This window comes from Peromyscus maniculatus, chromosome 4 (assembly GCF_049852395.1).
Source record: "Peromyscus maniculatus bairdii isolate BWxNUB_F1_BW_parent chromosome 4, HU_Pman_BW_mat_3.1, whole genome shotgun sequence".
In the NCBI taxonomy this organism is placed as follows: Eukaryota; Metazoa; Chordata; class Mammalia; order Rodentia; family Cricetidae; genus Peromyscus; species Peromyscus maniculatus.
In genome coordinates, this window is record NC_134855.1 from 63,223,261 (window position 1) to 63,247,225 (window position 23,965).

Genomic DNA, 23,965 nt, shown 5'->3' on the forward strand with positions numbered 1-23,965 from the left:
CTTGGGGAGGGTTTTGAGGGTGCATAGGCTGGTCCCATTCTCTGTTCCCTCTCTCTCTTCCTGAGTTAGATGAAATGAAATCACTCTCCTTCCTGAATGCTGTGCCTTCCCAGCCATGATGGAATCCATCTCTCTGGAACTATAAGCCAAATTAAACTCTCTCTCTCTAAATAAAATAAAATAAAATAAAATAAAGTTCAGGACCTATATGAAAAAAATCACTAAATATATGTAAATTAATTATATAGATATATTAAATATGTAAAAATAAACAAAAACATTTGTCAAAGTTGATAAAAATTCTTCCTATGGTGTTTATTGGCGCCCAACGTTCGTGTTACGAATTCATGAAAAAGCTGTTTGCCTGTGGCCTTGTGAGCCCCAGCTCAGGCCCACATTACACTCAGCGGGTTGTGGTGGTGCACACCGGTAGGATTTGCTGAAGGAGACAGAGGCAGTAGGATCCTGAGTTTGAGCCGGCCTAGGAGGCTTGGGAGAAGCTTTGGCCCGGACTGAACCACAAACAGTGGTGGGACCATGGAAGCAGTGGCTACTGCTCCACGTTGCCAGCTCCTTCTCATCCTGTTGGTGACTGCGATGCTGCTGCTACCAGGGACGAAGGGTTTACTGCTGCTGGTTCAGAGAAGAATTGCCAGGACCATCGTATTACAAGAAAGCATCAGCAAAGGTCAGTTTGGAAAAGTTTGGCAAGACAAATGGTGGGGAAAAATTGTTGTGAAGATTTTCTGTTCTAGGGAAGAATGTTCATGGTTCCGAGAGACAGACATTTATCAGACTGATTGCTCCAAACCACAGAGGAGGCACAAAAAAAAAAAAAAAAAAAAAAAAAAAAAAAAAAAAAAAAAGTCTGCAGGAAACCATGACCATGCCTAACAGTGACTTTGAAATCTTCAAAAAGATGACGGGATCCTACAATGATGATTCCACATGGACTATGATAAAGCCATTAAGCCGATTAACACCATGGAAAAATTGACTTTGGACTACAAACTGGTCAGAACAATTTTGAGAGGACTAGTTGAGATGATCCAGCCTGACAGACTACTCAAACAAGGACTTGAAACAAGCCCTGAACTTTCCTATTATCCAGAGACTGGACAAACGATACAGGACTTGATGATTAACCCCAAAATTTTCTTTTCAAGATTCCCTAAAGATATCGTCACCCCTAGAAAGCAAAAAGAAAAAGAGAATATAGATATGAGATAGATCATCGAATCTACTCTGAGAAAAAAGATAAAGAAATAATAGGATAAATAGGTAGATCACTGAATCTACACTGAAGAAAGAGGGGAAGATATAAAAATGACAAAAGGTAGACTAATGAATCTATTATGAAAAGAAAAAAGAGAAAATATGGATATGATAAGATAAAAAGGGAGATTATGGAATCTACTTTTAAAAAGGAACTACTTGTTTTAAATAAGATAAGTAATGAAAATTTTTTGGTCTGAGTTTATCAGATGTTACTGGACTGGACATTGTTAATATATATAATGGAGTTTTTTGTCTTGATCTGTCAAATGTTAATGGACTAGACATTGTTAATGTAATCTTGACTGTATATTGCATATACTTATTGAAGATAGTTTTTCTTGTATTAGTTATAAGCTTTTTTAATTTTAGACAAAAAGAGAGGAAATGTGGTGGTATTGTGTTCCCCAAAATATTGTGTACTCTAATAAATTTATCTGGGGTCAGAGAACAGACAGCCACTAGATACAAAGGCTAGAAAATGGTGGCACTCACACCTTTAATCCTAGCATTCCAGAGATAGAAATCCCTCTGGATCTCTGTGAGTTCAAGGCCACATTGGAAATAGCCAAGCATGGTGACACACGCCTTTAATCCCAGAAAGCCAGCCTTTAATCCCAGGGAGTGGTGGTAGAAAGCAAAAAGATATATAAGGCGTGAGGACCAGAAACTAGAAGAATCTGGCTGGTTAAGCATTTGGCTGGTTAAGCATTCAGGCTTCTAGCAGCAGTTCAGCTGAGAGCCATTGGGATGAGGACACAGAAGTTTCCAGTCTGAGGAAACAGGACCAGCTGAGGAACTGGCAAGGTGAGATAGCTGTGGCTTGTTCTGTCTCTCTGATCTACCAGCATGGACCCCAATAACTGGTCTCGGGTTTGATTTTATCAATAAGAACTTTTAAGATTCCTGCTACAATTTATATTGACATTCTGTCAGTCTAATTGCTATTGGAATAGTCGCAAAACCAAATGTGGTATTACAGTGTCTCCCGAATTTTGTAATCACATAAAGTGTAAGTGTAGAGAAATTTTTATTAGACACATTCTTTTTATTGATTCATTTATTTTTGGTGTGTTTATGTATGCTGTAAGATGAAGATGTCTTAGCATGTCAGGTGTTACTTTCTGAGACAGGGTCTACTCCATAATCTGAAAGTTCTTTAAGTAGGCTAGGCCAACTTAGCTCCCAGGAGTCCTCCTGCCTTAGCCCCTCATTGAGCTATTGCTGGATCATGGCACACAGCACCATGCTTGACCTCTTATGTGGGTTTCTGCAATCCAAACCCAGGTCCTCATGCTTCTGAGACAGATGACTTACTGATTGAGACATCTAGTAAGCCCATAAATTACATTTTATAATTCAGATAATTAGTTATATTTATTCATTTAAGGTAATTCTTTGCATTTATTAAAGGCAGTTATATTTTATTTTTTTGAGATTCTAATTCAATTACATTTCTTCCTTCCACTTCATGACCAACCATTTCAAATTCAACTTTTAAGTCCCCTTTTTTTAAAAGGCACTTATTTTCTTTCATTTTTTAGATTATAATATAATAAAACATGTCTCTCTTCACATTTCTCCCTATATATATTCCTATATACCCCTTCTCCTTGCTCTCCTTCAAATTCATAGCTTCCTTTTTGCTAATTATTATTGCATGCATATAGGTAAAAATCTATGAAGACCCAACCCTACACAAAGAACTGTAGATAACTGAGGAATTCTGCGAATAAGAGCAGTGGTCTTCCCCAGGGAAGACAACATCATGGGGTTGTCTTCTGCCAAACGGTCAGCTCTGCAAATATTCACAAAGGTAGCATTTTATTTACTGAACAAATGTATATTAATGCATACATGCATTCTATATTTTTAAAAAATTATTTTATGTGTTGCTGTGTTTTGTTCATATATATGTCTGTATGCCATGTGAATTCATGGTGCCTATGAATGCCTATGTCCAGAATTGGACATCAGATCCCCTGAAACTGGAGTTACAGGTAGTTGTGAGGCACTATGTGGGTTCTGGAAATCAAACCTGGATCCTCTGCAAGAACAAGTTCTCTTACACATGAAAATATTTCTACAGCACATCCCTGTTGTAGAATATTATTTTAAGATATGTTACATTTGTTTATGCTGTGGAACATTTGTTTAATGATGCAAAGATGCGTTGCATTCTTTTATGTTGCATTTGTTTAACTCTGTGAAGCTGTGTTACTTTGCCTGTCTAAATACCTGATGATTTAATAAGAGCTGAATGGCCAATAGCAAGGCAGGAGAAAGGACAGGTAGAACTGGTAGGCAGAGAGAAAAAATAAAAGGAGAAATCTGGGAGAAAAAGAGCAAAGGATTGAGAAGAGAAGAATGCTAGGGGCCAGCCACCCAGCCACATAGTCAGCCACAGAGTAAGAGTGAAAGTAAGATATACAGAATAAGAAAAGGAAAAAGCCCAGAGGCAAAAGGAATAATTTCAAGTAAAGAAAAGCTGGCAAGAAACAAGCCAAGCTAAGACCAGGCATTTATAATTAAGAATAAACCTCTTTGTGTGATTTATCTGTGAGCTGGGTGGTGGGCCCCCAAAACACTAAAGGCCAAAGAGCAAAAGAATAGAAAAAATAACCAATAACACATCCCTGCACTTGCACTTTTAATTACTGAACTCTTGGGTTGATTTTTCTCATGAGCTTTATACTAACTGGACTCTTGATTTTGAAAAAAAAAATCAGTTCCAACATTTTAAATACTAAACAAGCTTTTCATAAGTTGAAATTATCTGCACACACACACACACACACACACACACACACACACACACACATCTATGACATAGAAACAGAATGTGGCTATTTTGGATGAATAGGTGAATTAGTTACAAAGGACAGATGACACAGAAGAGAGCAATGAGGAGTAAATAGGCTCAGTACATGATATACTTGAAAAAAATGTTATGAAATCTCTTGCTTTTTAAAACAAATATGTAATTTTTTAAAAAAAGATGTGGACTCTGCTAATACTAATTTTATTTTGGACAAAAAGATTGCTTACCTCATATCTTCTATGAATCATCCACATTTTTCAGTTTCACTGCCTTTTTGCTTGGCCGGGTGGGTATTGATTGATGTTCTTGTGTGAAGGAACAGCGGCTTTTTCTGATGGGTATTACTTTTCATCAAGAAAAACAAACAATGGCAGATGCTATTTTCACACTTTTTGTGTAATTAATTGTGATGAATATTTGAAATTAGTGTGACAATTAATATATGCCAGTAGCTAAGGCACTAGGCACTTAAAATGGATGTAGTACCCATTCCAGTGTGTGTGTGTTGGAGACAGAAAGTATAACATTAGCACTGTACTATGACAGAAATAGTACATGTTGTTTCTTACAGATGAAAAGAATTCAGGGTAATGAAGTACTGTTTTACTTACAACACAACTAGAGTTAGGTTTCAAATCAAAATATTATCTTCTTAGATGTTCTGTGGTAACTCTGAAAACATGGTGACAAAAGAATGCATTAATATTTATATGGACAGCATTCAGGAAGAGTTGTCACTCAAGAACCACTGAACATATTAGGCAGGAAGTGTGGGACCTAATGCCAGAGTGAGAGTGATCCAACATAGAAAGGGAGCAGGAAAACAACTTGATTTTGTCAATCCATGGGCTTCTGTTCACATATGTCTCAAAATTGTAAATATCAAGAGAAGTAATTAATAAAAATTTTCAGAATTTTAATAAAATGTATCTCCTGATATTTTCAAAGGCATCGTTGGTTTTTGTTTTTCATTTCATGACATTTTGATAATTATATTCTTCTACATTTGTAGGAAATCTTAATTTGTGAGGCAATTAAAATATTATGGAGGTGACACATGGCTATGGAAGAAAAGGACAAGAAAATCAACATGACTCAGACATTTATGGAAAAAATAAAGTCTCTAGGGTATTAATAGCATGATAAAAAGCTGAATACAGAAAATCAAGTGACTTTGAGAAGAATGGTTTAAACTATCCCTGAATCTTCTCTTGGCACTCATCAGGTGTCTATGTTAATGAGATTTGAAGCTGCTTGTGTGTTAAGTTCTCTGCTTTTCCTGGGTCATTGATAAGAACACATGAATTGACCATAATCCTGAAAAGTGAAGGGAGGAGACATAGCCATACTAACATTTTTACTTATCAAATAAGGTCGTTTCATAGAAGAGGTGCAGAAATCATCACTGAACAAAGTCAAACTCAAAAATGCCTCAGTGCTGTCAGCAAGTATAACATCTGCCTTCCCTGCTTAGCTTTCAGTTGAGTCTGGATACAGAATAAAGGTAAGTCAAGGCCTTTTTAGGGACTGGAGAGATGACTCAGTGGTTAAGGCCCCATACTTTTCTTACAGAGTGCCCTGGTTTGGCTTCCAGCACCCACATGGTGGCTTATAACCCTCTGTGACTCCAGTTCCAAGGGACCCAAAGCCTTCTGGCCTCTGGCACTGTCAGGAAGACCTGTAGTATACAAACATACATTCAGGCAATACACATTAAATATATATGTGAGTGTATATGTATATACATATCTTTTAAACCTCAACCATGATGTACAAATAAATATCCTAAACTTTTAACAAAAAACAAAAATTAATACTGTCATTGTTTCTACTACCATATTTTCTGAGGAACTATTGAGTGTCACTCCAGCCTGAGTCAAGCATACAGCATGACAGAAAATTCTAAAATTGTTTAGCTTAAAGGAATCAAAAAAAATTATTAATGGTAGAAGATTGAAGATATAATCCAAACAAATTAAATCATCAGAGGCAGGGAGCCAGTTCAGTGTATATTTTCAAAGTTGTTTGAGAGCTGGAAACAAAAAATAATCCCATGCCATTGTTTTTATCTGATATATTAATGGGAGTAATCCATAGAGTCTGCTTAAAGGGCAAAGGAATTTATTACGGAAGGAAAACTCATTAGACAGAACAGAGGAATTATCCCAGGATCCTGGAATCAGGCATGGTCCCACTACAATATATACTCAGTATTAAGTTCTTAGAAGTTTGTGGCTGTGTTAGTATGCTGAGGTTGGACTGGAAATGGAATGGGATGAAACATGAAGCTACTTCTCTCTCCTTCCCATTAGTGACATCTTACTGGTTCCTCCCATTAGCAGAAATCAGAGTAAAGCTAAACACCAAAGCAACGACACTGGGGCAGTTACTAATGACTGATAGAAAAAGGGGGAGAAGGTGAGGTCAGGGTCGAAGAGACGTAGTCTAAATTGTCACCACACATATAGTATCTGTAAATACACCACATTCTCTATTTTCACTGAAAAGGTAAAGGCAAGTTTTGAATTCAATAGGTAGCCCAAACTAAGAAAAATTAACTGATGTTCAGGTTTCTCAGACTCTAAAACTCTCTTTCTCTTGTGTGCTATTATATTTTAGAAACTGCAACCAAGGGAAATAAGGCTTCCCCAAGACAGAAGTATGAAAACATTCATCATAAACAAAAATAAATTATAAGTCCCATTGCTTTACCATTCTTTGGAGATTTGATTCTCCTATGATTTGAGCAGTGAAACTAAAGTCACCAAAGAGTTTATCATTGTCAGTAGTTGTTTATAATACAAATCACTCCTGGCAAGAAATAATAGAACCATGGGGATTTGGTGCCTATGAAACAATTCTGTTATAAAATCCCAAATGTCTGTATGTCAATGCTATCGTTGTGGTCTTACACTGCTTCTTCAGGTAGGATATTCATGGTTCATTTAAGTTTGGAACAGAAACACACATTTTAATGGGTAAATTAAATTGACTTGCAACCTATTATTCTGAATTAAGAATCAATTATATTGAAATACTACTGTTCTCAGGCTAGACTACTCATTGATAAATAACAAAGATGTGTATATTCACATCATGGAAAAGATGATAGACCAAGGAGATCATTAATACCTATCAATAAGGAAAACACTTATGTAGATGTGGTTGAATCCATAACCATATAAAAGCCACTGTCTTAGCCTGTGAAGAATCCACATTTTGACTCTGAATCTTGCTTACACCCTGACTCTCATCTTCATTATGGCTAAAACTTTTAAACTATTTGCTGCATTAGATTACTTAAATGATTTTCCTGTTAATTTCCTCACGTAAAATTGATTTACATATGAAAAGATTTGATGGGTTTGAAAACTAAAACACAATGATATTAATGGTTCTCTTAAGCCATACAACTAGAAACAAAAGGACCTAAGCTTTCAAATCAGGGAGTAGAGAGCAGATACCTGGGCGTGGTTGCATTCTGCTGACTCTGCATAATTATATGTTTATTTTCATTTGCTTTTTCAGAAATGGTGGTTAGTAATTTTTGTGATCCCTTTTTAAGTTCACAATATTACACTATAATAAAAGCATACTGTCATAATTTCTATGACCACTTGCCTGAAAAACTAGACACATTCATGTTTCTAATCTTTATTGATTATTAAAAATTAATAAGAGGTACATTTCAGGAAGGTACATTGTTTAGTTACTTTTTTTTTTACTTGAAAATGAAACTTAACACAAGCCAATTAGTCACAATTCTTATGAAAGCCAAAGACCAATGGTTCAGACACTTTGGAGGACTAAGTCACACAGGAAGCACAGTGGGAGAGATTTTTCACCGTGTAGTGAATTTCAAAAGTGCCAAGCCCAGCATGCTCAGATGCACTTATGCCATTCACAAACATTCAGATGTTTTGGATGTATCCATGCAGTACCCTACATGGGTTATTTTTTCTCAATGCAAGGTCCTTTCCCTAAAGTACTGATTATATAACACAGAAATCTCATAGCTTTTATTACCTTTCCCCCTATAGTAAAGAGAAAATTGAGGGAAGATATTGAATATTTTAAATCTTAGTATTTCAATATATAAACACACTAAATAAAGTACTTGTCTATGTTGCACCCATAATCATCAAATAAGAAAAGCATAAAATAATTATAATTTTTTTAGTTAGGTAATTTGTTTTGTTCATTATTGTACTAGTCAATAGTTCTAGGGTCCCCAAGTATGGAATGGAATACTATAATAAATAATAATATTTAATGTCAATTCACAGAACACATTATAAAGTAACTTGCTTTTGTTGATGTAGTACTTATAAATAAGGATCAGTATCCTACAGCATCATAAGTATTTGTATGTCACTGAAGGCATGCCAATTTTTGTGATGATCTCCATGGTCACTTTCACTCTACCTAATGTTTAGATATAATCATGAACAGCATAGGTGATACCTAATTTTGTAGTTAATGTGGCTATTATTTCTGATGACTGATAGCAAGGGATTTGTATCGAGTTTGGTATTTTATTAAAACATTAAGAAATTAGAATCAATGGTAGCATGGCACAGTCAGCACAGTTTAAAGATTCCCTTCTCTAAATTGTCACATTGTCTCCTGCTGTTTCACCAGAGGCTGCAGATACACTGTTTTTTCCTTTGACACCAGCCCAGCATGAACAGTGAACGTTATCAAGGTATGCCACAGCTACATATGTTCATTGCTCATGGAGTGTAGCCATACATACATTTTGTATGCATGAAGTAAGTAAGACACTTTTGGTTGTCCCACAGCAATTATTTTCTAGTTGAGCAAAATGTACTAAGAAAGTGAGAAGTTGAGCAGTGTATGAAAGCTGAGAAATATTTATTGGTAAAATGTTACTTGAGGTGGATGAGAGTGAGGGAAAGAATAGCTTGAAAAGTCCCTCTGGGAATGAAGAGGGGCATGTGAAGTGATCTTGATTTCAGGAAGCTATGGGCTATTTTTAATAGCTTCACCTTCTGAAACTCATTTAACTGGGAGAAACACCAATAAGGTTCAAACCATCACAAAAGTAGAAGTAGGTATCAAAACAAAAACATTTGCATCCCCATATTCCAGGAGTAATAAAGAAATGTGATAAACACTTGTCAACTTAAAGACACCCGAGGTATGAAAAGATTTGCAGAAAAAAAAATCTTAGATCATCATTAAGAATAGAGTTACAATTTCCATCATCTGCCTATCATATATCTATCTGCAACCTATATGTCCGTCTAACTCATTGGTTCTTAACCTGTGGGTCATGATGCCTTTGAGGGTCAAACAACCCTTTCACAGGGGTTGCATAAGAACATCAGAAAACATATATATTTATATTACAATTCATGACAATAGCAAAATTATGGTTATGCAGTAGCAACGAAAGTAATTTTATGGTTGAAGGTCACCACAACATAAGGAACTGTATTAAAGGTTTGCAGCATTAAGAAGGTTGAGAACCACTGATCTAGCTATTATCTATCTATTAATCAACCGAACATCCCTCTACCGATTATCTATCTACCACCTGATATATTATCTACCTTTTTTGCTACCTGTCACTATTTCTCTATCAATTTACAATGTTCAAAATATCAGTCAAATGATTAAAATGATTACTAGGGTATTTCTTTATGTTATGTATGTTAACAGTTTGAGAAAAGCAGAAAAATGCATCAGATAATGTGATTGGAAGTATGCAAAATGAAAAAAAAAACAAATACACTTTTATTTCATTTTTCAGGCTGTTTTTGATGTCAGGAAGATAAAATGTTAAAGAAAAACTACACAGCAGTGACTGAGTTCGTTTTGCTGGGGCTGACAGATCAATCAGAGCTGCAGCCTGTGCTCTTTGTGGTCTTCCTACTCATCTACCTCATCACAGTGATTGGCAATGTGAGCATGATTTTCTTAATCAGAAGTGACACCAAGCTCCACACCCCCATGTACTTCTTCCTCAGCCACCTCTCATTTGTAGATCTCTGTTATGCCACCAATGTCACTCCTCAGATGTTGGTTAACTTTTTATCCAAGAGAAAAACCATTTCCTTCATTGGCTGCTTCATACAGTTCCACTTTTTTATTGCCCTAGTGATCACAGATTATTATATGCTCACAGTGATGGCTTATGACCGCTACATGGCCATCTGCAAACCTTTGTTATACACTAGCAAAATGTCCAGAGGCGTCTGTCTCTCTCTTGTAACTGCCACGTACATTTATGGCTTTGCAAATGGTCTGGCACAGACAATCTTGATGCTTCGTTTAACTTTCTGTGGCCCCAATGAGATCAATCACTTCTACTGTGCAGACCCCCCTCTCATGGTCCTTGCTTGCTCAGACACCTATGTCAAAGAAACTGCCATGTTTGTGGTGGCTGGATCCAACCTCACCTGCTCTCTCACCATCATCCTCATCTCCTATATTTTCATCTTTGCAGCCATCCTGAGAATCCGTTCTGCAGAGGGGAGGCGCAAGGCCTTCTCTACTTGTGGGTCTCATTTGGTGGCTGTCACTGTTTTCTATGGGACTTTGTTTTGTATGTATCTCCGGCCTCCTTCTGAGAAGTCTGTAGAGCAGGGGAAAATTGTGGCTGTCTTTTATATCTTTGTAAGTCCAATGTTAAACCCTTTGATCTACAGCCTGAGAAACAAAGATGTGAAAAGAGCAATAAGGAAAGTTGTCAAGAAGGAAGGGTTCAATAAGTAAGTTGAGAGGTACACAACCCTTTACTTTCTAAGAAAATGGGCATTTAAAATTACCCAATCACTTTTTGCTACTGATTAATTTTAATTTCTGTCTCTTATAAATGACATAAAGTACAATAGTGTGTGTTGTTTTGTAAATTAAATATTACAGTCCATCTTGATGAATGACTAAAAAGAATTTTACAATTGCCTGGAGATATTGTCACTGCTTTATAAAGTCAATATGGAAAATGGTAGATAGGTTATCAAAAGTAGAACTGCCCAGTGCCGTGGCAGTAAGCTCCGTTATTTACGTGTGTGTTCTTCAAAGTATTTTCCTGAAATTTCCCAACTGTAGTAGGTCAGTTCTTTCTTTTTAAGAGTTTTTACAAGTTAACTCACGAATTTTTCAGAGATTTATCTCAGACTATTATTGCAAGATAGTCCTTTCAAATGATTTTATTGATCTGACAGAATCTCTATCCATATGATCTTGATGGAAATGCCAATTTTCCCTTGGCAGGGCTTGGTGTTCTTCTGTTATTGAACTTGCATTCTCATCATTGTGCCTCTGTTCCTCTCCTCTTTCATCGCCATTGTCTGGTGTTTCCAAATAAACAGTAATTTGATTCTTTAGCCATATTAGTGTACAGCTATTTTGTGCATAAAACTCCTTATATTTTAACAGTCTCATTTGTGTGTCGATTTTAGATTTCTCTTGTGACATATCCCCATCCTTTGCCTGTTTTAATATTAAAATGTTCATACTTTTCCTATTCATTTAGCATTATTAATAATTAAACCATTTCTTCTTATACCTATATATGTAAATACTATTATATTCAAAGGCATAGGTTTTCCATTCTCTAATTTTCATATTGTTGAAATGTTAGCATGTTTTATTTTAAGATTTTGCTTTTTGAGATTATTTACTTTTTATTTTATGTATATGAGTGTTTTCCCTGCATATGATTTTGTGTACCAGATGTATGTACTTCCTGTGCAGGCCAGAAAAGAATGAAGAATGCCCTGGAACTGGAGTTAACATGTGGTTGTTGGCTGCCATGTGGGTGATAGGAATCAAATTCAGATCCTCAGGAAGAATATATCAGTGCATCAACTGATGAGTCATCTTTCCAGCACAGCATGTTGCCACTTTTTTAAAATTTGAAACAAACTATTTACAGCTCACTCACAGACAAAAATATGATATGAAATGTCTCCTTGTAAATTTAAGTCATTTCTATCAGATTTTCACATGATGTCACAGTCGTTTCTAGTATTTGAAATAGAAGTTCTACCTGGTTGGCTCTGTTTTTGTCCTCATTTCCTGCAGTAAATACCTGAAAGTTTCTAGACCCTCTGTATAATTGCCTCAGTAGCTAGTTGTTTATATGTCCATAGGTTAATATAACATAGTTAACAAAGCACACACAGTTTTTATAAAATAGATTTCCACCTTCACAGAAGGAAATTGGTTATTTCTTTTTTGCAATTGTGTTTTCATTCACAGGGTTAGACTTCTACACACTAATTTATTTAGGTGCACTCTTCACTCATATAGTCATTGTCCATATACCGTCTATTCATAGCATATGCATCTGTTCTGTTCTGAAGGAATAATTGTGTATTTCTGCTTCCTTGTTGGTATGAAATCCTGATAATATACTTCATGCAATTATAAATACGTATCTCTGAAAAGGTGCTACTGCTTTGAGTGTTTATATATGAACATCTCTACAATTTTCATGTGTTGTCAATGTTTTGCCAAACTGTACACCTGCCAATAACACATGGTTCCTCTATCTTGCATTCCTGCCTATGCAAAGGATTATAGGACTTGATATTGGGTGTTCAATCTTGTTGTACCTAGGTCATGTCCATACAGAGGGCAGAAGAGAAAATCATTCCTAAGCAACATGGTCAAACTCAAATTTGCCTGCCATATTGCCAGTAATTATAGTATTTGACTGTCATATGACTCTCAATTGAGCAATTGAATCAGGACCCAGACAGAGGGCGATCCATCTGTCCCTCTAACCTCTAACAGTGACACACCAGAAATACTTCAAACATTTAACAAAACAGAAAATAGCTATTGTGACTAATTTTATCCTGCTGTATGTAATATGTATTAAATATGTAGCATGTGTTACCCTGGTCTAGATTGGAGAATGGCACTAAAGCAAGGTTCTGCTCTATTGTCTAAGCTTAGGATCTAATAATGAATGAGAACAAAGGTGACCTTAAAAACTGAATTTAATGAAAACGAAGCAAGCGTACAGCAGAAAAAAATCCCCACTTGGAGGTCCCAGCATCAGGGACAGTGATACTGGCTCCAGAGCCATTGAGAGCTTGAGCCGGAAAGAACATCTTATACTGCTTTCTTCTGCAAGAAACACTCAGGGAGAAGTTCTCTGTGTATGGACAAGGAAACCTTAACATGCTCATATTAAGATGAGAAGGGGATGAGGACACAGAGCTACTTTTCTTCTCCTCCTCCCGACATTTCCCTGATTCCTTCTATTGATCAAAGTCAGCTCTAATCAAACACAAACTTAATTACTTGTGAAGTTCATAATGCCAGGTTGGGAAAATAATTAGACATATGAGCTAAAAGAGAATACACCTAGAAAAACAAGGGAATCTTCTCATCAGATTGGCTATATCTGAGAATACACAGGTAGTAATAGCTATTTCTATTTAAAAAAATACCAGATGAGAGACTGAAAATCAGTAAACAGTCAGTTCAAAGTAAGTTAATTGAGCTTTTACCACTTTTTGGCCCCTGAAATATGCAGCCAATATTTCAAAATATGTTATATTTTCAAAAATATACTATTAAATATTTGTTTTATTTATTTCTTAATATTGATTTTAATAAAAATATATAGGTCAGATGTTGTAGTGCATGCCTTCATCCCAGCACTCTAAGCAGAGGCAGGCAGATATGAGTGTGTAGGACAGTCTGGTCTGCACAGGGAACTTCAGGTTAGACAGAGCTATATAGTCAGGACTCTATATCAAAAGCAAATTAACAATAAGCAAATTTCCACTCATCCCTTTCCTCTTTTCAACCCTTTCTCTTATTCCTTTTCAAATTAATACCCTCCCTTTTCCTCAATTATTACTATTATAAGTGCATACATAAACATAAATATACAAAATGCAACCTACTGAGTTGATTCAGTGTTGCTTGTATGTATATGATTTCAGGACTGGCCATTTATTATTAGGTAAACAAATAGAGGTTCATCCCTGGGCTCTTTATCAGCAGTCATTAGTATATACATACATATAATAATTAAAAATAAAGATATTTATCACAAGCTAAAATAAATAAAGAGACTTTTGGTTCACTGTTCTTGGAAGATCTGAATCTCCGATGAATGTGTGGAGTGGGCAAAACTGCTCTCAATAGAATTAGGCTTTTAGAACAGGAAGCCGGGGGTTATTCATAATCCAAACAATTTACTCCAAACAATAATTGAGCCACAGGGAATTGGTTCTATGAGAGTCTGCTCTTATAAACTATTCAGCTTCTTCACATCTGTGCTGCCATTGCAAAGTTACTCTGCTTTCACAGTTAGGAGTAGCACTCATCCTTTCTTTATTTTAGAATCTAGAGATATGTATTTTAATAGATAAAATAAGTTGACCTGAATTCTACTTTAATGGCTTGGCAATATCACCATTGAAGGTCTTCTCTGTTTCTCAGAGTAAGTATTCATTTACCAATATGACTTTTCTTTTGTATCTTTATACCCTATCCAATAAAACTTAAGTCCTAATTTGTAGAATAGCAAAATGCAATGCACAAGAAGCTCTTACGGAGTGCATAAATAACTTCTTTCTGTCAGTAGTATTGTGCTTTTCATGGAAGAGCCAGGTTACAATCCTGATACATGTGGACATTTGTCATCAAAGGAGAATGGAAGTGTTCCATGATATGATGTCTCTGCGCTCTATATTTCTGTGGTAATGCCTGAAGTATTGTCTCAGGTAGATTCATAACATGATTATTGCTTCAGCATGCTATAAAAGAATATAGAATTTATGCTTTTGGAAACCTGTATAGAATTCATGTTTTAGCACTATTGAAATTTTCTACAAGTGTTAGGCTGAGTTAAAGGTATAGCAAATCATTATAGTCTGAAGATTTGTTTCTTAGTATTTTTTCATTATCTCCTGCCAACTTAGCAGGAAATTTTTAATGCCCCTCATGAGTATGTGACAATGTGTGCACCTGTACATCTATGTACACAGGCATATGTATAGAATTTAATTCCCTCATGTATGCCGTATGTGTTTATATATGAATATTTTGTATGTGTAAATATTTAATATTGACTGGTGCCCTCATCCCCAAAACAATTATTTTTCTTCTTGAGCAAAAATAATGCAGATGCTGAGCTTATTTTTTAAAAACTAAGAGTTTTGTTGGTATGAGAGCATCATGAGTTAGGCTACTTGGGATGAGGAACTTCAGTTGAAAAAATGAAGGAACAGCTTACAAGACATCTTGGGTTCAGAAGAATAAGTAGAGAGATCCAATGCTTACATGATATGTGTCATGCTCAGTTTAATTTCCCAACTTAATTAGCTAGGGAAAATTAGGTAAGTCTCAATCTCTAACACTTTTTGAAACACATCTGAAAGTATATTTGGAGAAAAACATCATTTTAGGCAAAGATCATTTTAGGGGAAAAATCATGTTCACGGAAAACAGAGTAAACATGGAGAAGACTTGTACACACACACACACACACACACACACACACACACACACACGGCTCAATATATATTTGGTGAAATTTTAGAACATTAAGCACACGTCCCTAAGCCACTTATTTTACGTGTATAATATTTTGCCTGCGTTTATGTATGTGCAGCATGTGTGTACCTTGTGCCTGAAGAGGGCAGAAGAGAGGGCACGGTAGTCTCTGGCACTGAAGTTGCAGAGGAATGTGAGACATCTCCTTATCATGCTGAGAACTGAACCCAGTCTTCTACAAGAGCCACAAGGGCTGGTAACCTCTGAGCTATGTCTCCAGAGCCCTGAGTCATTTTTCTGTCATGTGCATTTACAACTTTAAGAAGAGGACTCAGTATTATGCAGAATGATGATATGTTGCATGTACAACAATAATCATACACTTTAAATTTCTTCCTCTTTAGACCTTCTCTGGAGCCATGATAACAAGATGTTAAAGAAAAACTACACAGCAGTAACTGAGTTCATTTTCCTGGGACTGACAGATCGATCAGAGCTGCAGCCTGTGCTCTTTGTGGTCTTCCTACTCATCTACCTCATCACAGTGGCTGGCAATGTGAGCATGATTTTCTTAATCAGAAGTGACACCAAGCTCCACACCCCCATGTACTTCTTCCTCAGCCACCTCTCATTTGTAGATCTCTGTTATGCCACCACAGTCGCCCCTCAGATGTTGGTTAATTTTTTATCCAAGAGAAAAACCATTTCCTTCATTGGCTGCATTATTCAATTCCACTTTTTTATTGCCCTGGTGATCACAGATTATTATATGCTTGCAGTAATGGCTTATGACCGCTACATGGCCATCTGCAAGCCCTTGTTATATACTAGCAAAATGTCCAAAGGTGTCTGCCTTTCCCTTGTGGCTGCACAGTACATTTACGGCTTTGTAAATGGTCTGATACAGACTATCCTGATGCTTCGTTTGAATTTCTGTGGCCCCAATGAGATCAATCACTTCTACTGTGCAGACCCCCCTCTCATGGTCCTTTCTTGCTCAGACACCTATGTGAAAAAAACTGCCATGTTTGTGGTGGCTGGATCTAACCTCACCTGCTCTCTCACCATCATCCTCATTTCCTACATTTTCATCTTTGCAGCCATCCTGCGAATCCGTTCTGCAGAGGGGAGGCGCAAGGCCTTCTCTACTTGTGGGTCCCATCTGACAGCTGTGACCATCTTTTATGGAACATTGTTCTGCATGCACCTGAGGCCCCCTTCAGAGACATCTGTAGAACAAGGGAAAATTGTGGCTGTTTTTTATATCTTTGTAAGTCCTATGTTAAACCCATTCATCTATAGTCTGAGGAACAAAGATGTGAAAAATGCAATAAGGAAACTTATCCAGAAATGATTTTTGAGTAAAGTTGACATACTCACATGTATGTAAAAATGTTCTTATTATCTGACAAAGAACTGTGTGTTTTAATTGAACAGACCTTCTTCTGCCACTGATTATGTTTTATGTTTCTAAATTCACTTGTAGAATTTACTAGTTTGTATTAATTCATTAACTGGAGATTACAGTGTAATCTCAGTTTTTTTTTTTTTTTTGTAGCGTAGTAATTCAGAAACTTGAGCAGGGACAGTGCTTATTTTAATTAATAAAGAACATGATTGTATCCATAGCACTTACAGTGACTCAGAGTTTTAAATTATGTAATTATCCAGTGCTCTGACTTGTACGATTTTTGCATTTTTTTCAATCCATAGAAAGAAAAAGTTTCATTTGCTTATTTTTAATACAAATTATAAGGCAATAAAAGTTTGTTTTGGATATATAACTAACATCATTTCTTTAAAATGTGTATTTCAGCTGATATTACTGAACCAATGACACCATAGCACAGGGGATGTTTGTTCGAAAGGCATAGTTTTTGTTGGATGTGCTTTGTGTCTTTTACTGTTATGTATGACCCTCAATTTGTAACCTCTCCTCCATTCCTTCATTATAGTTATAGAAGATGTTTGTGCTTGTGGATCCTGGCGGCTCTAACAAGCCAGGCTTGGAGACTCATCCTCAGCAGTCCACTTAAAAGCACAGCTAACAGTGAGAAGCAGAGAAAACAAACACAAACAAAAGCAGAAAGCATTTATTCAATAAGGTCATATTAAGAAGAAGAGTAAAGGGGTCCAGTGACACCCCAAGTCTATCTTTGTGATCATGAGTATTAGATTTAAATACAATGCAGGAATGATATTCTTATGAAGTCTTAGTCAAGGTACTGTGTGGTCTTGTCAATTTTCAATGCCTCAGCTCTAGTCTCTCTTGCAAAATGAAATGACAAGTTGTCAATCAATCCTAGGGGTGCAAGCTCCCCCTTTGCTTCACACCAGATTCTTGGGCTTTTCCTTTACCCAACATGAGGTTCCTAGAGAGTTTTCCACTAGGGATAGTGGGTGATCCATTGTTTCAGTAGTATGATAGCAAAGAGAGGAGCAGAATTGTCTCTTTAGAACATCTTCATTCCTGCCGAGGACAGTTACACAGCTCTTGCCTGTTCTCTATGAATAGCTGCTTTAGATATTTTAACCTTATCAGTTTATGGTATTCCTGTGTATCTGCACAATTCTAACCTCATGGTCACAGTTTCACCTACTCATTGCTTGTTCCAATTTCTTTTGTGATAAAGCCTAATGCATTGTTTTGATAATATGAAAACCAAGTGATAAATTGAATTATGTGAGTCTAAATATGTCCCAGTGATAGAGTTTCTTTTAGGTGAGTGCTAACTTTGCACCATAGGACACACTCATGTTTAAATTCATGGGTCTCCTTCAAATGCTTCACTATCAGAATACCAAGAATATGCAAATGTTCTTCTACCACATTCTATAAAGCACAGGTACTTTCAAATTTCTTAAACATTCTCCAGTGGGGAGGATTCAATTTATGTTCTCATTTCTTTGGATTATTATTACAGATGAAATTACATACTTTTTAATATTTTGCTCTTTTCCTACTTTTTAGACAGTTGCTTTTATCATTTTTACTTCATTTGTAAGAGCTTCTCAACATACTGTTCTCAGTATTGATGTTTTGATATCATGTCTACAAACTCTTGACAGCTTACATTTCAGTTTTTCACATGTTGTACTTTGTGAAACATATTCATTTAAACATAGTTCAGTCTCATTGGTCTGTTTAGCTGTACTCTTATGTGCTGATTAAATTATGTCTGAAGGGTCCATAAAAGCCTCTGGCAGCCTGAGAAGCTGTGGATAGGAAAGGTGACCTGACTGCTGACACCTGTGGAAGCATCTGATGAGGAGGTGCACATACCAAACCCATTGATATCTACCACTTTCAGGGGACCTGACCAGATGGACTCTACCACCCCCAAACTTCTGGCTTTTCTGTCCCATAAAACCTCAAGAGTCCCATTCCATGTGTGCGTAGTCTCCACTCTATGGAGAGACTGTGACCCTTCAGTTGTACTGATTAAAGAACAATTCTGCTTCTGGAGATGCCTGTCTGTTTTCTTTTATTTCCAAATTACCTCCACCAATTCCATTCTAAAAATTTCCTCTTGTGAAGATATACACGCATGTCTTTAGGACTTTATTCCTCCCCCTATTACAGTACATATACAACAGAATATGATTCCAATATTTAACAAAATTATCATTTTCTAGTTCTGCATTACTTACATTTAGTTAATTTTTAAACCATTTTGAATTTCTTTGAGATTGTAGTATAATTATAACATTTCTTCTTTCCTTTTCCTCCTTTTGAACTCTCCTATATACCCTTCCTTGCTCTCTTCAAAATGACTTCCTTTTTATTGTTATTGCATTCATATATATATATATATATATATATATATATATATATATATATATATATATACAGTCCTATATTTTACCTGCTCAGTCTATATAATGTTACTTATGTATATGTTTTCAGGGCTGACCATTTGGTGTTATATAAACAGTTTGTATACTTTTCTCTGAGGAAGACTATTTCTCCTATACTCAACATTCCTTAGTTGCCTATAGTTCTTTGTCTATAAGGTTGAGGCCTTTTGGGCTTTTCCTTGTCTACTTGGCTTGCCTATTGGTTTTATCTTTGTGGGAAGTAGGCAGAAGACTGCAAAAGCTAGAAGGTACTTTGCTGTAAGACTGTCTCCTAGTAATTTCAGATGTTATACCAATATATTTTCACCAACATGACTGTCTAACCAGCTGTATTTGAAAAAAATGTGCCAGTTTGCATATAAGATCTTTATTGTAGTATCAATATTGTGTTTTCAGTATTGTGCCAATCTTTTGACTACTAAAAGTCATCTTAACAAAAACAAGATTTTACAACCCCTATCTAGAATCTCACATCAGATTTTTAAAAATTGTTTATGGGAGAAAAGAAAACATCTTTAAAATGAATTGAAGCATCTGTACTTTCTTCGGTGCTGATACCTATTGTTTCTTCAAAAGATCCATCAAATTTCATTTATATAGCAGTGATGCTAAATAACAAAAATAGAAGAACAATTGAATTGGAGCCAAAATTGAGTCTGTTTCCACATATGTACTTTGATAGCCACTATTACAGAATACCCTGAATATGGAAGGGTTTACTGAGTAGGCAATCCTTGTATTTGCTGAGTGCCTCAGTCAGGCTCTCTTTCCTAGCCAACCAGGACTAGTTCCAGCCCAGAAGATAAGTATGCTTCACACAGGTGTTAGGATTTGCTGCGAAAAGACAAAGAAGGTGACCGATACAGTTAGATGTAATTGGATTACAATCCTCAGTGGAAATAACATTGAACCTCAGTCTGACGCCTGGCCTTCGATCTCTGCATCTGCTTCCATCAGTTACTGGATAAAGGCTCTATGATGACAGTTATAATCCGATTACCAGAGTAGGCCAGTTCAGCCACCCTCTTGACTATTGCTAGTAATACAAGGTGGAGTCATTTTTGTGGATTTCTGGGAACTTCCCTAACACCCTGTTTCTCCCTGTTCCTATGATGTCTTCATTTATCATGGTTATGTCTTTCCTTACTCTCCCACTCTGTCCCTGTTCAGCTCAAACCTCCCGTTCCCTTATGTTCTCATCCCCTATCCCTTGCCCTCCATTACCCCCTTCACCCCCTGTTTGCTCATGTGGATCTCATCTATTTCTCCTTCATTGGACAATCTATGCATCCCTCTTAGGGTCTTCCTTGTTAGCTAGCTTCTCTGGAGCTATGGGTTGCAGTCTGGTTATCCTAGTATCCACTTATGAGTGAGTACATATCATGTTTGTCCTTCTGAGTCTGAATTACCTCACTCAGAATGATATTTTCTAGTTCCATCCATTTGCCTTCAAATTTCAGTATATCATTGCTTTTTACTGTTGAATAGTACTCCATTGTGCATATGTGCGATTTTATCCATTATATTTTTACTTAGATTTACTTTTATGTGCATTGGGGTGAGTATATATAGGCATGTACATGCCATGGGGTGTTAGTTGCAATCAGAGGACTGTTCTCTCCTTATAACACAAATTGCTAGATGGTCTTAATAAAAAACCCAGAGCCAGATATTGGGTGAAAGCTGAAAGATCGGAGGGATAGAACAAGCTTGTCACAAGTTCTTAGAGCTAGGAAATCCTCAGCCTAAGAGAACTACTTCCTGTATACTCATGCCTATATACCTTTCTGTGCCTTGTCATCTTACTTCCTCTCTCTGCCCAGCTACATCACTTCCTCTTTCTGCCCAGCTCTATCACTTCCTGTCTGTCTGTACAGACCTCCAGACCTCTATGGTTAACTAGTGCAGGGATTAAAGGCATGTGCCAACATGCTTGGCTCTTTTCCCAGTGTGGCCTTGAACTCACAGAGATCCTGATGAATCTCTGTCTCCAGAATGCTAGGATTAAAGGAGTGTGCTACTACTGCCTGACCTCTATGTTTAATATAGTAGCTGGCTTTTTTGTCTGATCACCGGGCGAGCTTTATTTGTTAGAGCACAAAGAAAATATCACCACATCCCCTTCCACTGTGTGAGTCCCAGGGATCAGAATCAGATAATCAGGATTAAAGGCAAGTGCTTGCACTACTGAGCATCTCACATATCATACACTTTTGATATCTATTATTTTAATTATTTTTTGTATTTTCTAGAATTTTAATTTAAATTGAGTGTTCTTTTTCGTTGCTTACTTGGGATCATCAAATCATAGGATTTCATAATTTCTTAGAGAATGATAGCAATGACTGATAGCATATAAAAAAAGGCAATCAAAGCAAGCTATGTCCTCAGCAGAGTTCAGAAAAAAGATATTCTAAATGTGAAAGGGTAGAAATTATGATTACTGAAGTGGCTCATTACTTTCTGGATCCCAAAATGCTCCTATTAAAGCCAAGAAAGTGTTCCCCAGTGTGAAGCTAATCTTTCTTTACCTCAGTCCCTCCAGAGGTTGGCATAGCATGGCGCACTTCCCTCAAGCAAATATAAGTAGGGTATATTTTAGAGTTTATAGCAGTGTCCAGAAACCTCTACTGAGACTGAGCATAGAGGTGCATGGCAGAGCCAGAAGTAAGTCTTGTGTCTTTATTCCCTCTGTTTAGTCAAGTGAAAGTAACTGGTCTCTAATCAGGCCAAGAAATTATGTCTATTAACTTCAATTCCTTGACAGTCAGAATTTTCTTTAATTAGCTAATCAGTGGGAAACAGAAATCTTGGTATTTACTGTGATTAAGAGCACACCCAAAGAAGTCTAGAAAGGAGACCAGCTCTCAGCAGTATAAACTGTGTTTCTAACAGCAGTTATTATGTGCTGACTATTCAGATTATAGGTCACCTTAACAATAATCATTCAAGAGGAGTTAGTTATGTTTCTTTTGTTCACCTGAAGCATATTGTATAACTCTTCTTTTACAAGCAGGGAATGACACAAATTGTGCTTTTCCCTGGAGATCTCTAAAACTGATTTAACTTTGATGCATTCTCTTCTAAAAGCATATTCGGGCCCCCCTGCTGCTTTCATGGCAGATTTTGAAGTTTAGTATATTCACTGACAGTAAGGGTCAGCGTTTCAGGGGCTAAGTGCTTCTGCTTCCTGGAAACACCCAGACAGCATTTTCTGCATCTGCTTTCATGCAGTCAAAGCTCAAATTCTAACTTGTAGAAGTTAAGATATTCTAAAGAGACATGTGTCTCTCAATCTGACTCTCAGAATATTGAAAAAATGGACCCCAGAGAAATGGGAATTTATCCCAAGAATCTCATTCTGGGAGAAGGAAATGTCGCAACCTGAGGGTCACTTGTCTCTAGTAAATTCATTTACACAGTTATTACAGCTTACCAGACTACCTCATAGGATGAAACGGAAGCCCAGACAAGGATGGGTCAGTGGTGGACAGGTCAACATATTGACCAGGACTGTTCAGATGTGCATGTCCTTGGCCCTCTGCTTAAACTTCAATAATATTTCAGGACCCCAAGGAAAACTTAGGGTATTCATTGTATCTCTTTGTTCTTCTTCCCAAGGTGACTATAGTGAATAGATGTCCTTTATCTGCTTGCTACTATTAATTTGACTTCTTAAATTGGCTTACTGAGGGTAAGTGGTTGAACACAGTGTGGTGCAAAGGCTGTGAACCAAAGTACATTAACACACTAACACTGACAAAGAGAGTCAACAGCATTTCTGCAATTCCTGCCTCTTTCCTAGAAATCTCTTCTTAAAGCATCCTGCTTTAGTCTGACTTTAAACAGGATCTATTTTTGTAAGCTTCTTATTGGAATATTCATTTATTCAGAATCCTATAAATTTCTATTTACTAGAAAGACTGTGAAAGGACATGTTCTTTTTAGTTCTACAGTCCATAATCAGTGTTACTACAGATGAGATAGATATCACTACTTAGGTCAGACCACAGACTCCCAAGCTGCTTCTCTCTATCCCAAACATCAGGCCAGGCACATCCTCCAGTAGTCTCTTTCTCAATGCCAAGTACAGGGAGCTGCTGTGACCTTGCACCTCTTATTAAATCTCTTCCCCTAGACATACGCTTTGCAACTTCTAGCACTTAGGCCAGGTCATATGTGATGAAACATAGCTCCTGAAACTCTCCAAACCTGGGGCAGATAGGAACTCTATTTACTGAATCGAAAGTTGTTGCTTTCCAGGATTCCATAATGTTAAGCAAGGCATCTATCACCTCTAATGCTCCTCCGACTTCAGCATCTTATCATGGGTTTTTATGACCTTGAGCCTAAAACTTTTTTTTAATAAGGCTCTTCTGTGGGATGCTTTCCCTCAGTTTCCTTCCTGTGAGCCACTTTTTCCGCTCAATGTTTATAGCCTGCAGTTTGGAAAATAATTGTCACTTATCAAGCTGTGATTCCTTTAGATCTAAGAAGTAACATTTTAAGTAGATTCTC

At 36.7% G+C, this 23,965-nt stretch overlaps 2 protein-coding genes across 2 annotated transcripts; both read left to right on the forward strand.

Moving 5' to 3' along the window:
* Positions 1-9,898: 9,898 nt before the first annotated feature.
* LOC102920455 (olfactory receptor 5M5-like) lies at positions 9,899-10,837 on the forward strand. Its single transcript, XM_006989683.3, has one exon. The coding sequence runs from the start codon at positions 9,899-9,901 to the stop codon at positions 10,835-10,837; it is 939 nt and encodes a 312-aa protein (XP_006989745.2).
* A 5,182-nt stretch (positions 10,838-16,019) lies between these two features.
* Positions 16,020-16,943, forward strand: LOC143272705 (olfactory receptor 5M5-like). The gene has a single exon (XM_076568649.1). The coding sequence runs from the start codon at positions 16,020-16,022 to the stop codon at positions 16,941-16,943; it is 924 nt and encodes a 307-aa protein (XP_076424764.1).
* The last annotated feature ends 7,022 nt before the right edge of the window (positions 16,944-23,965 follow it).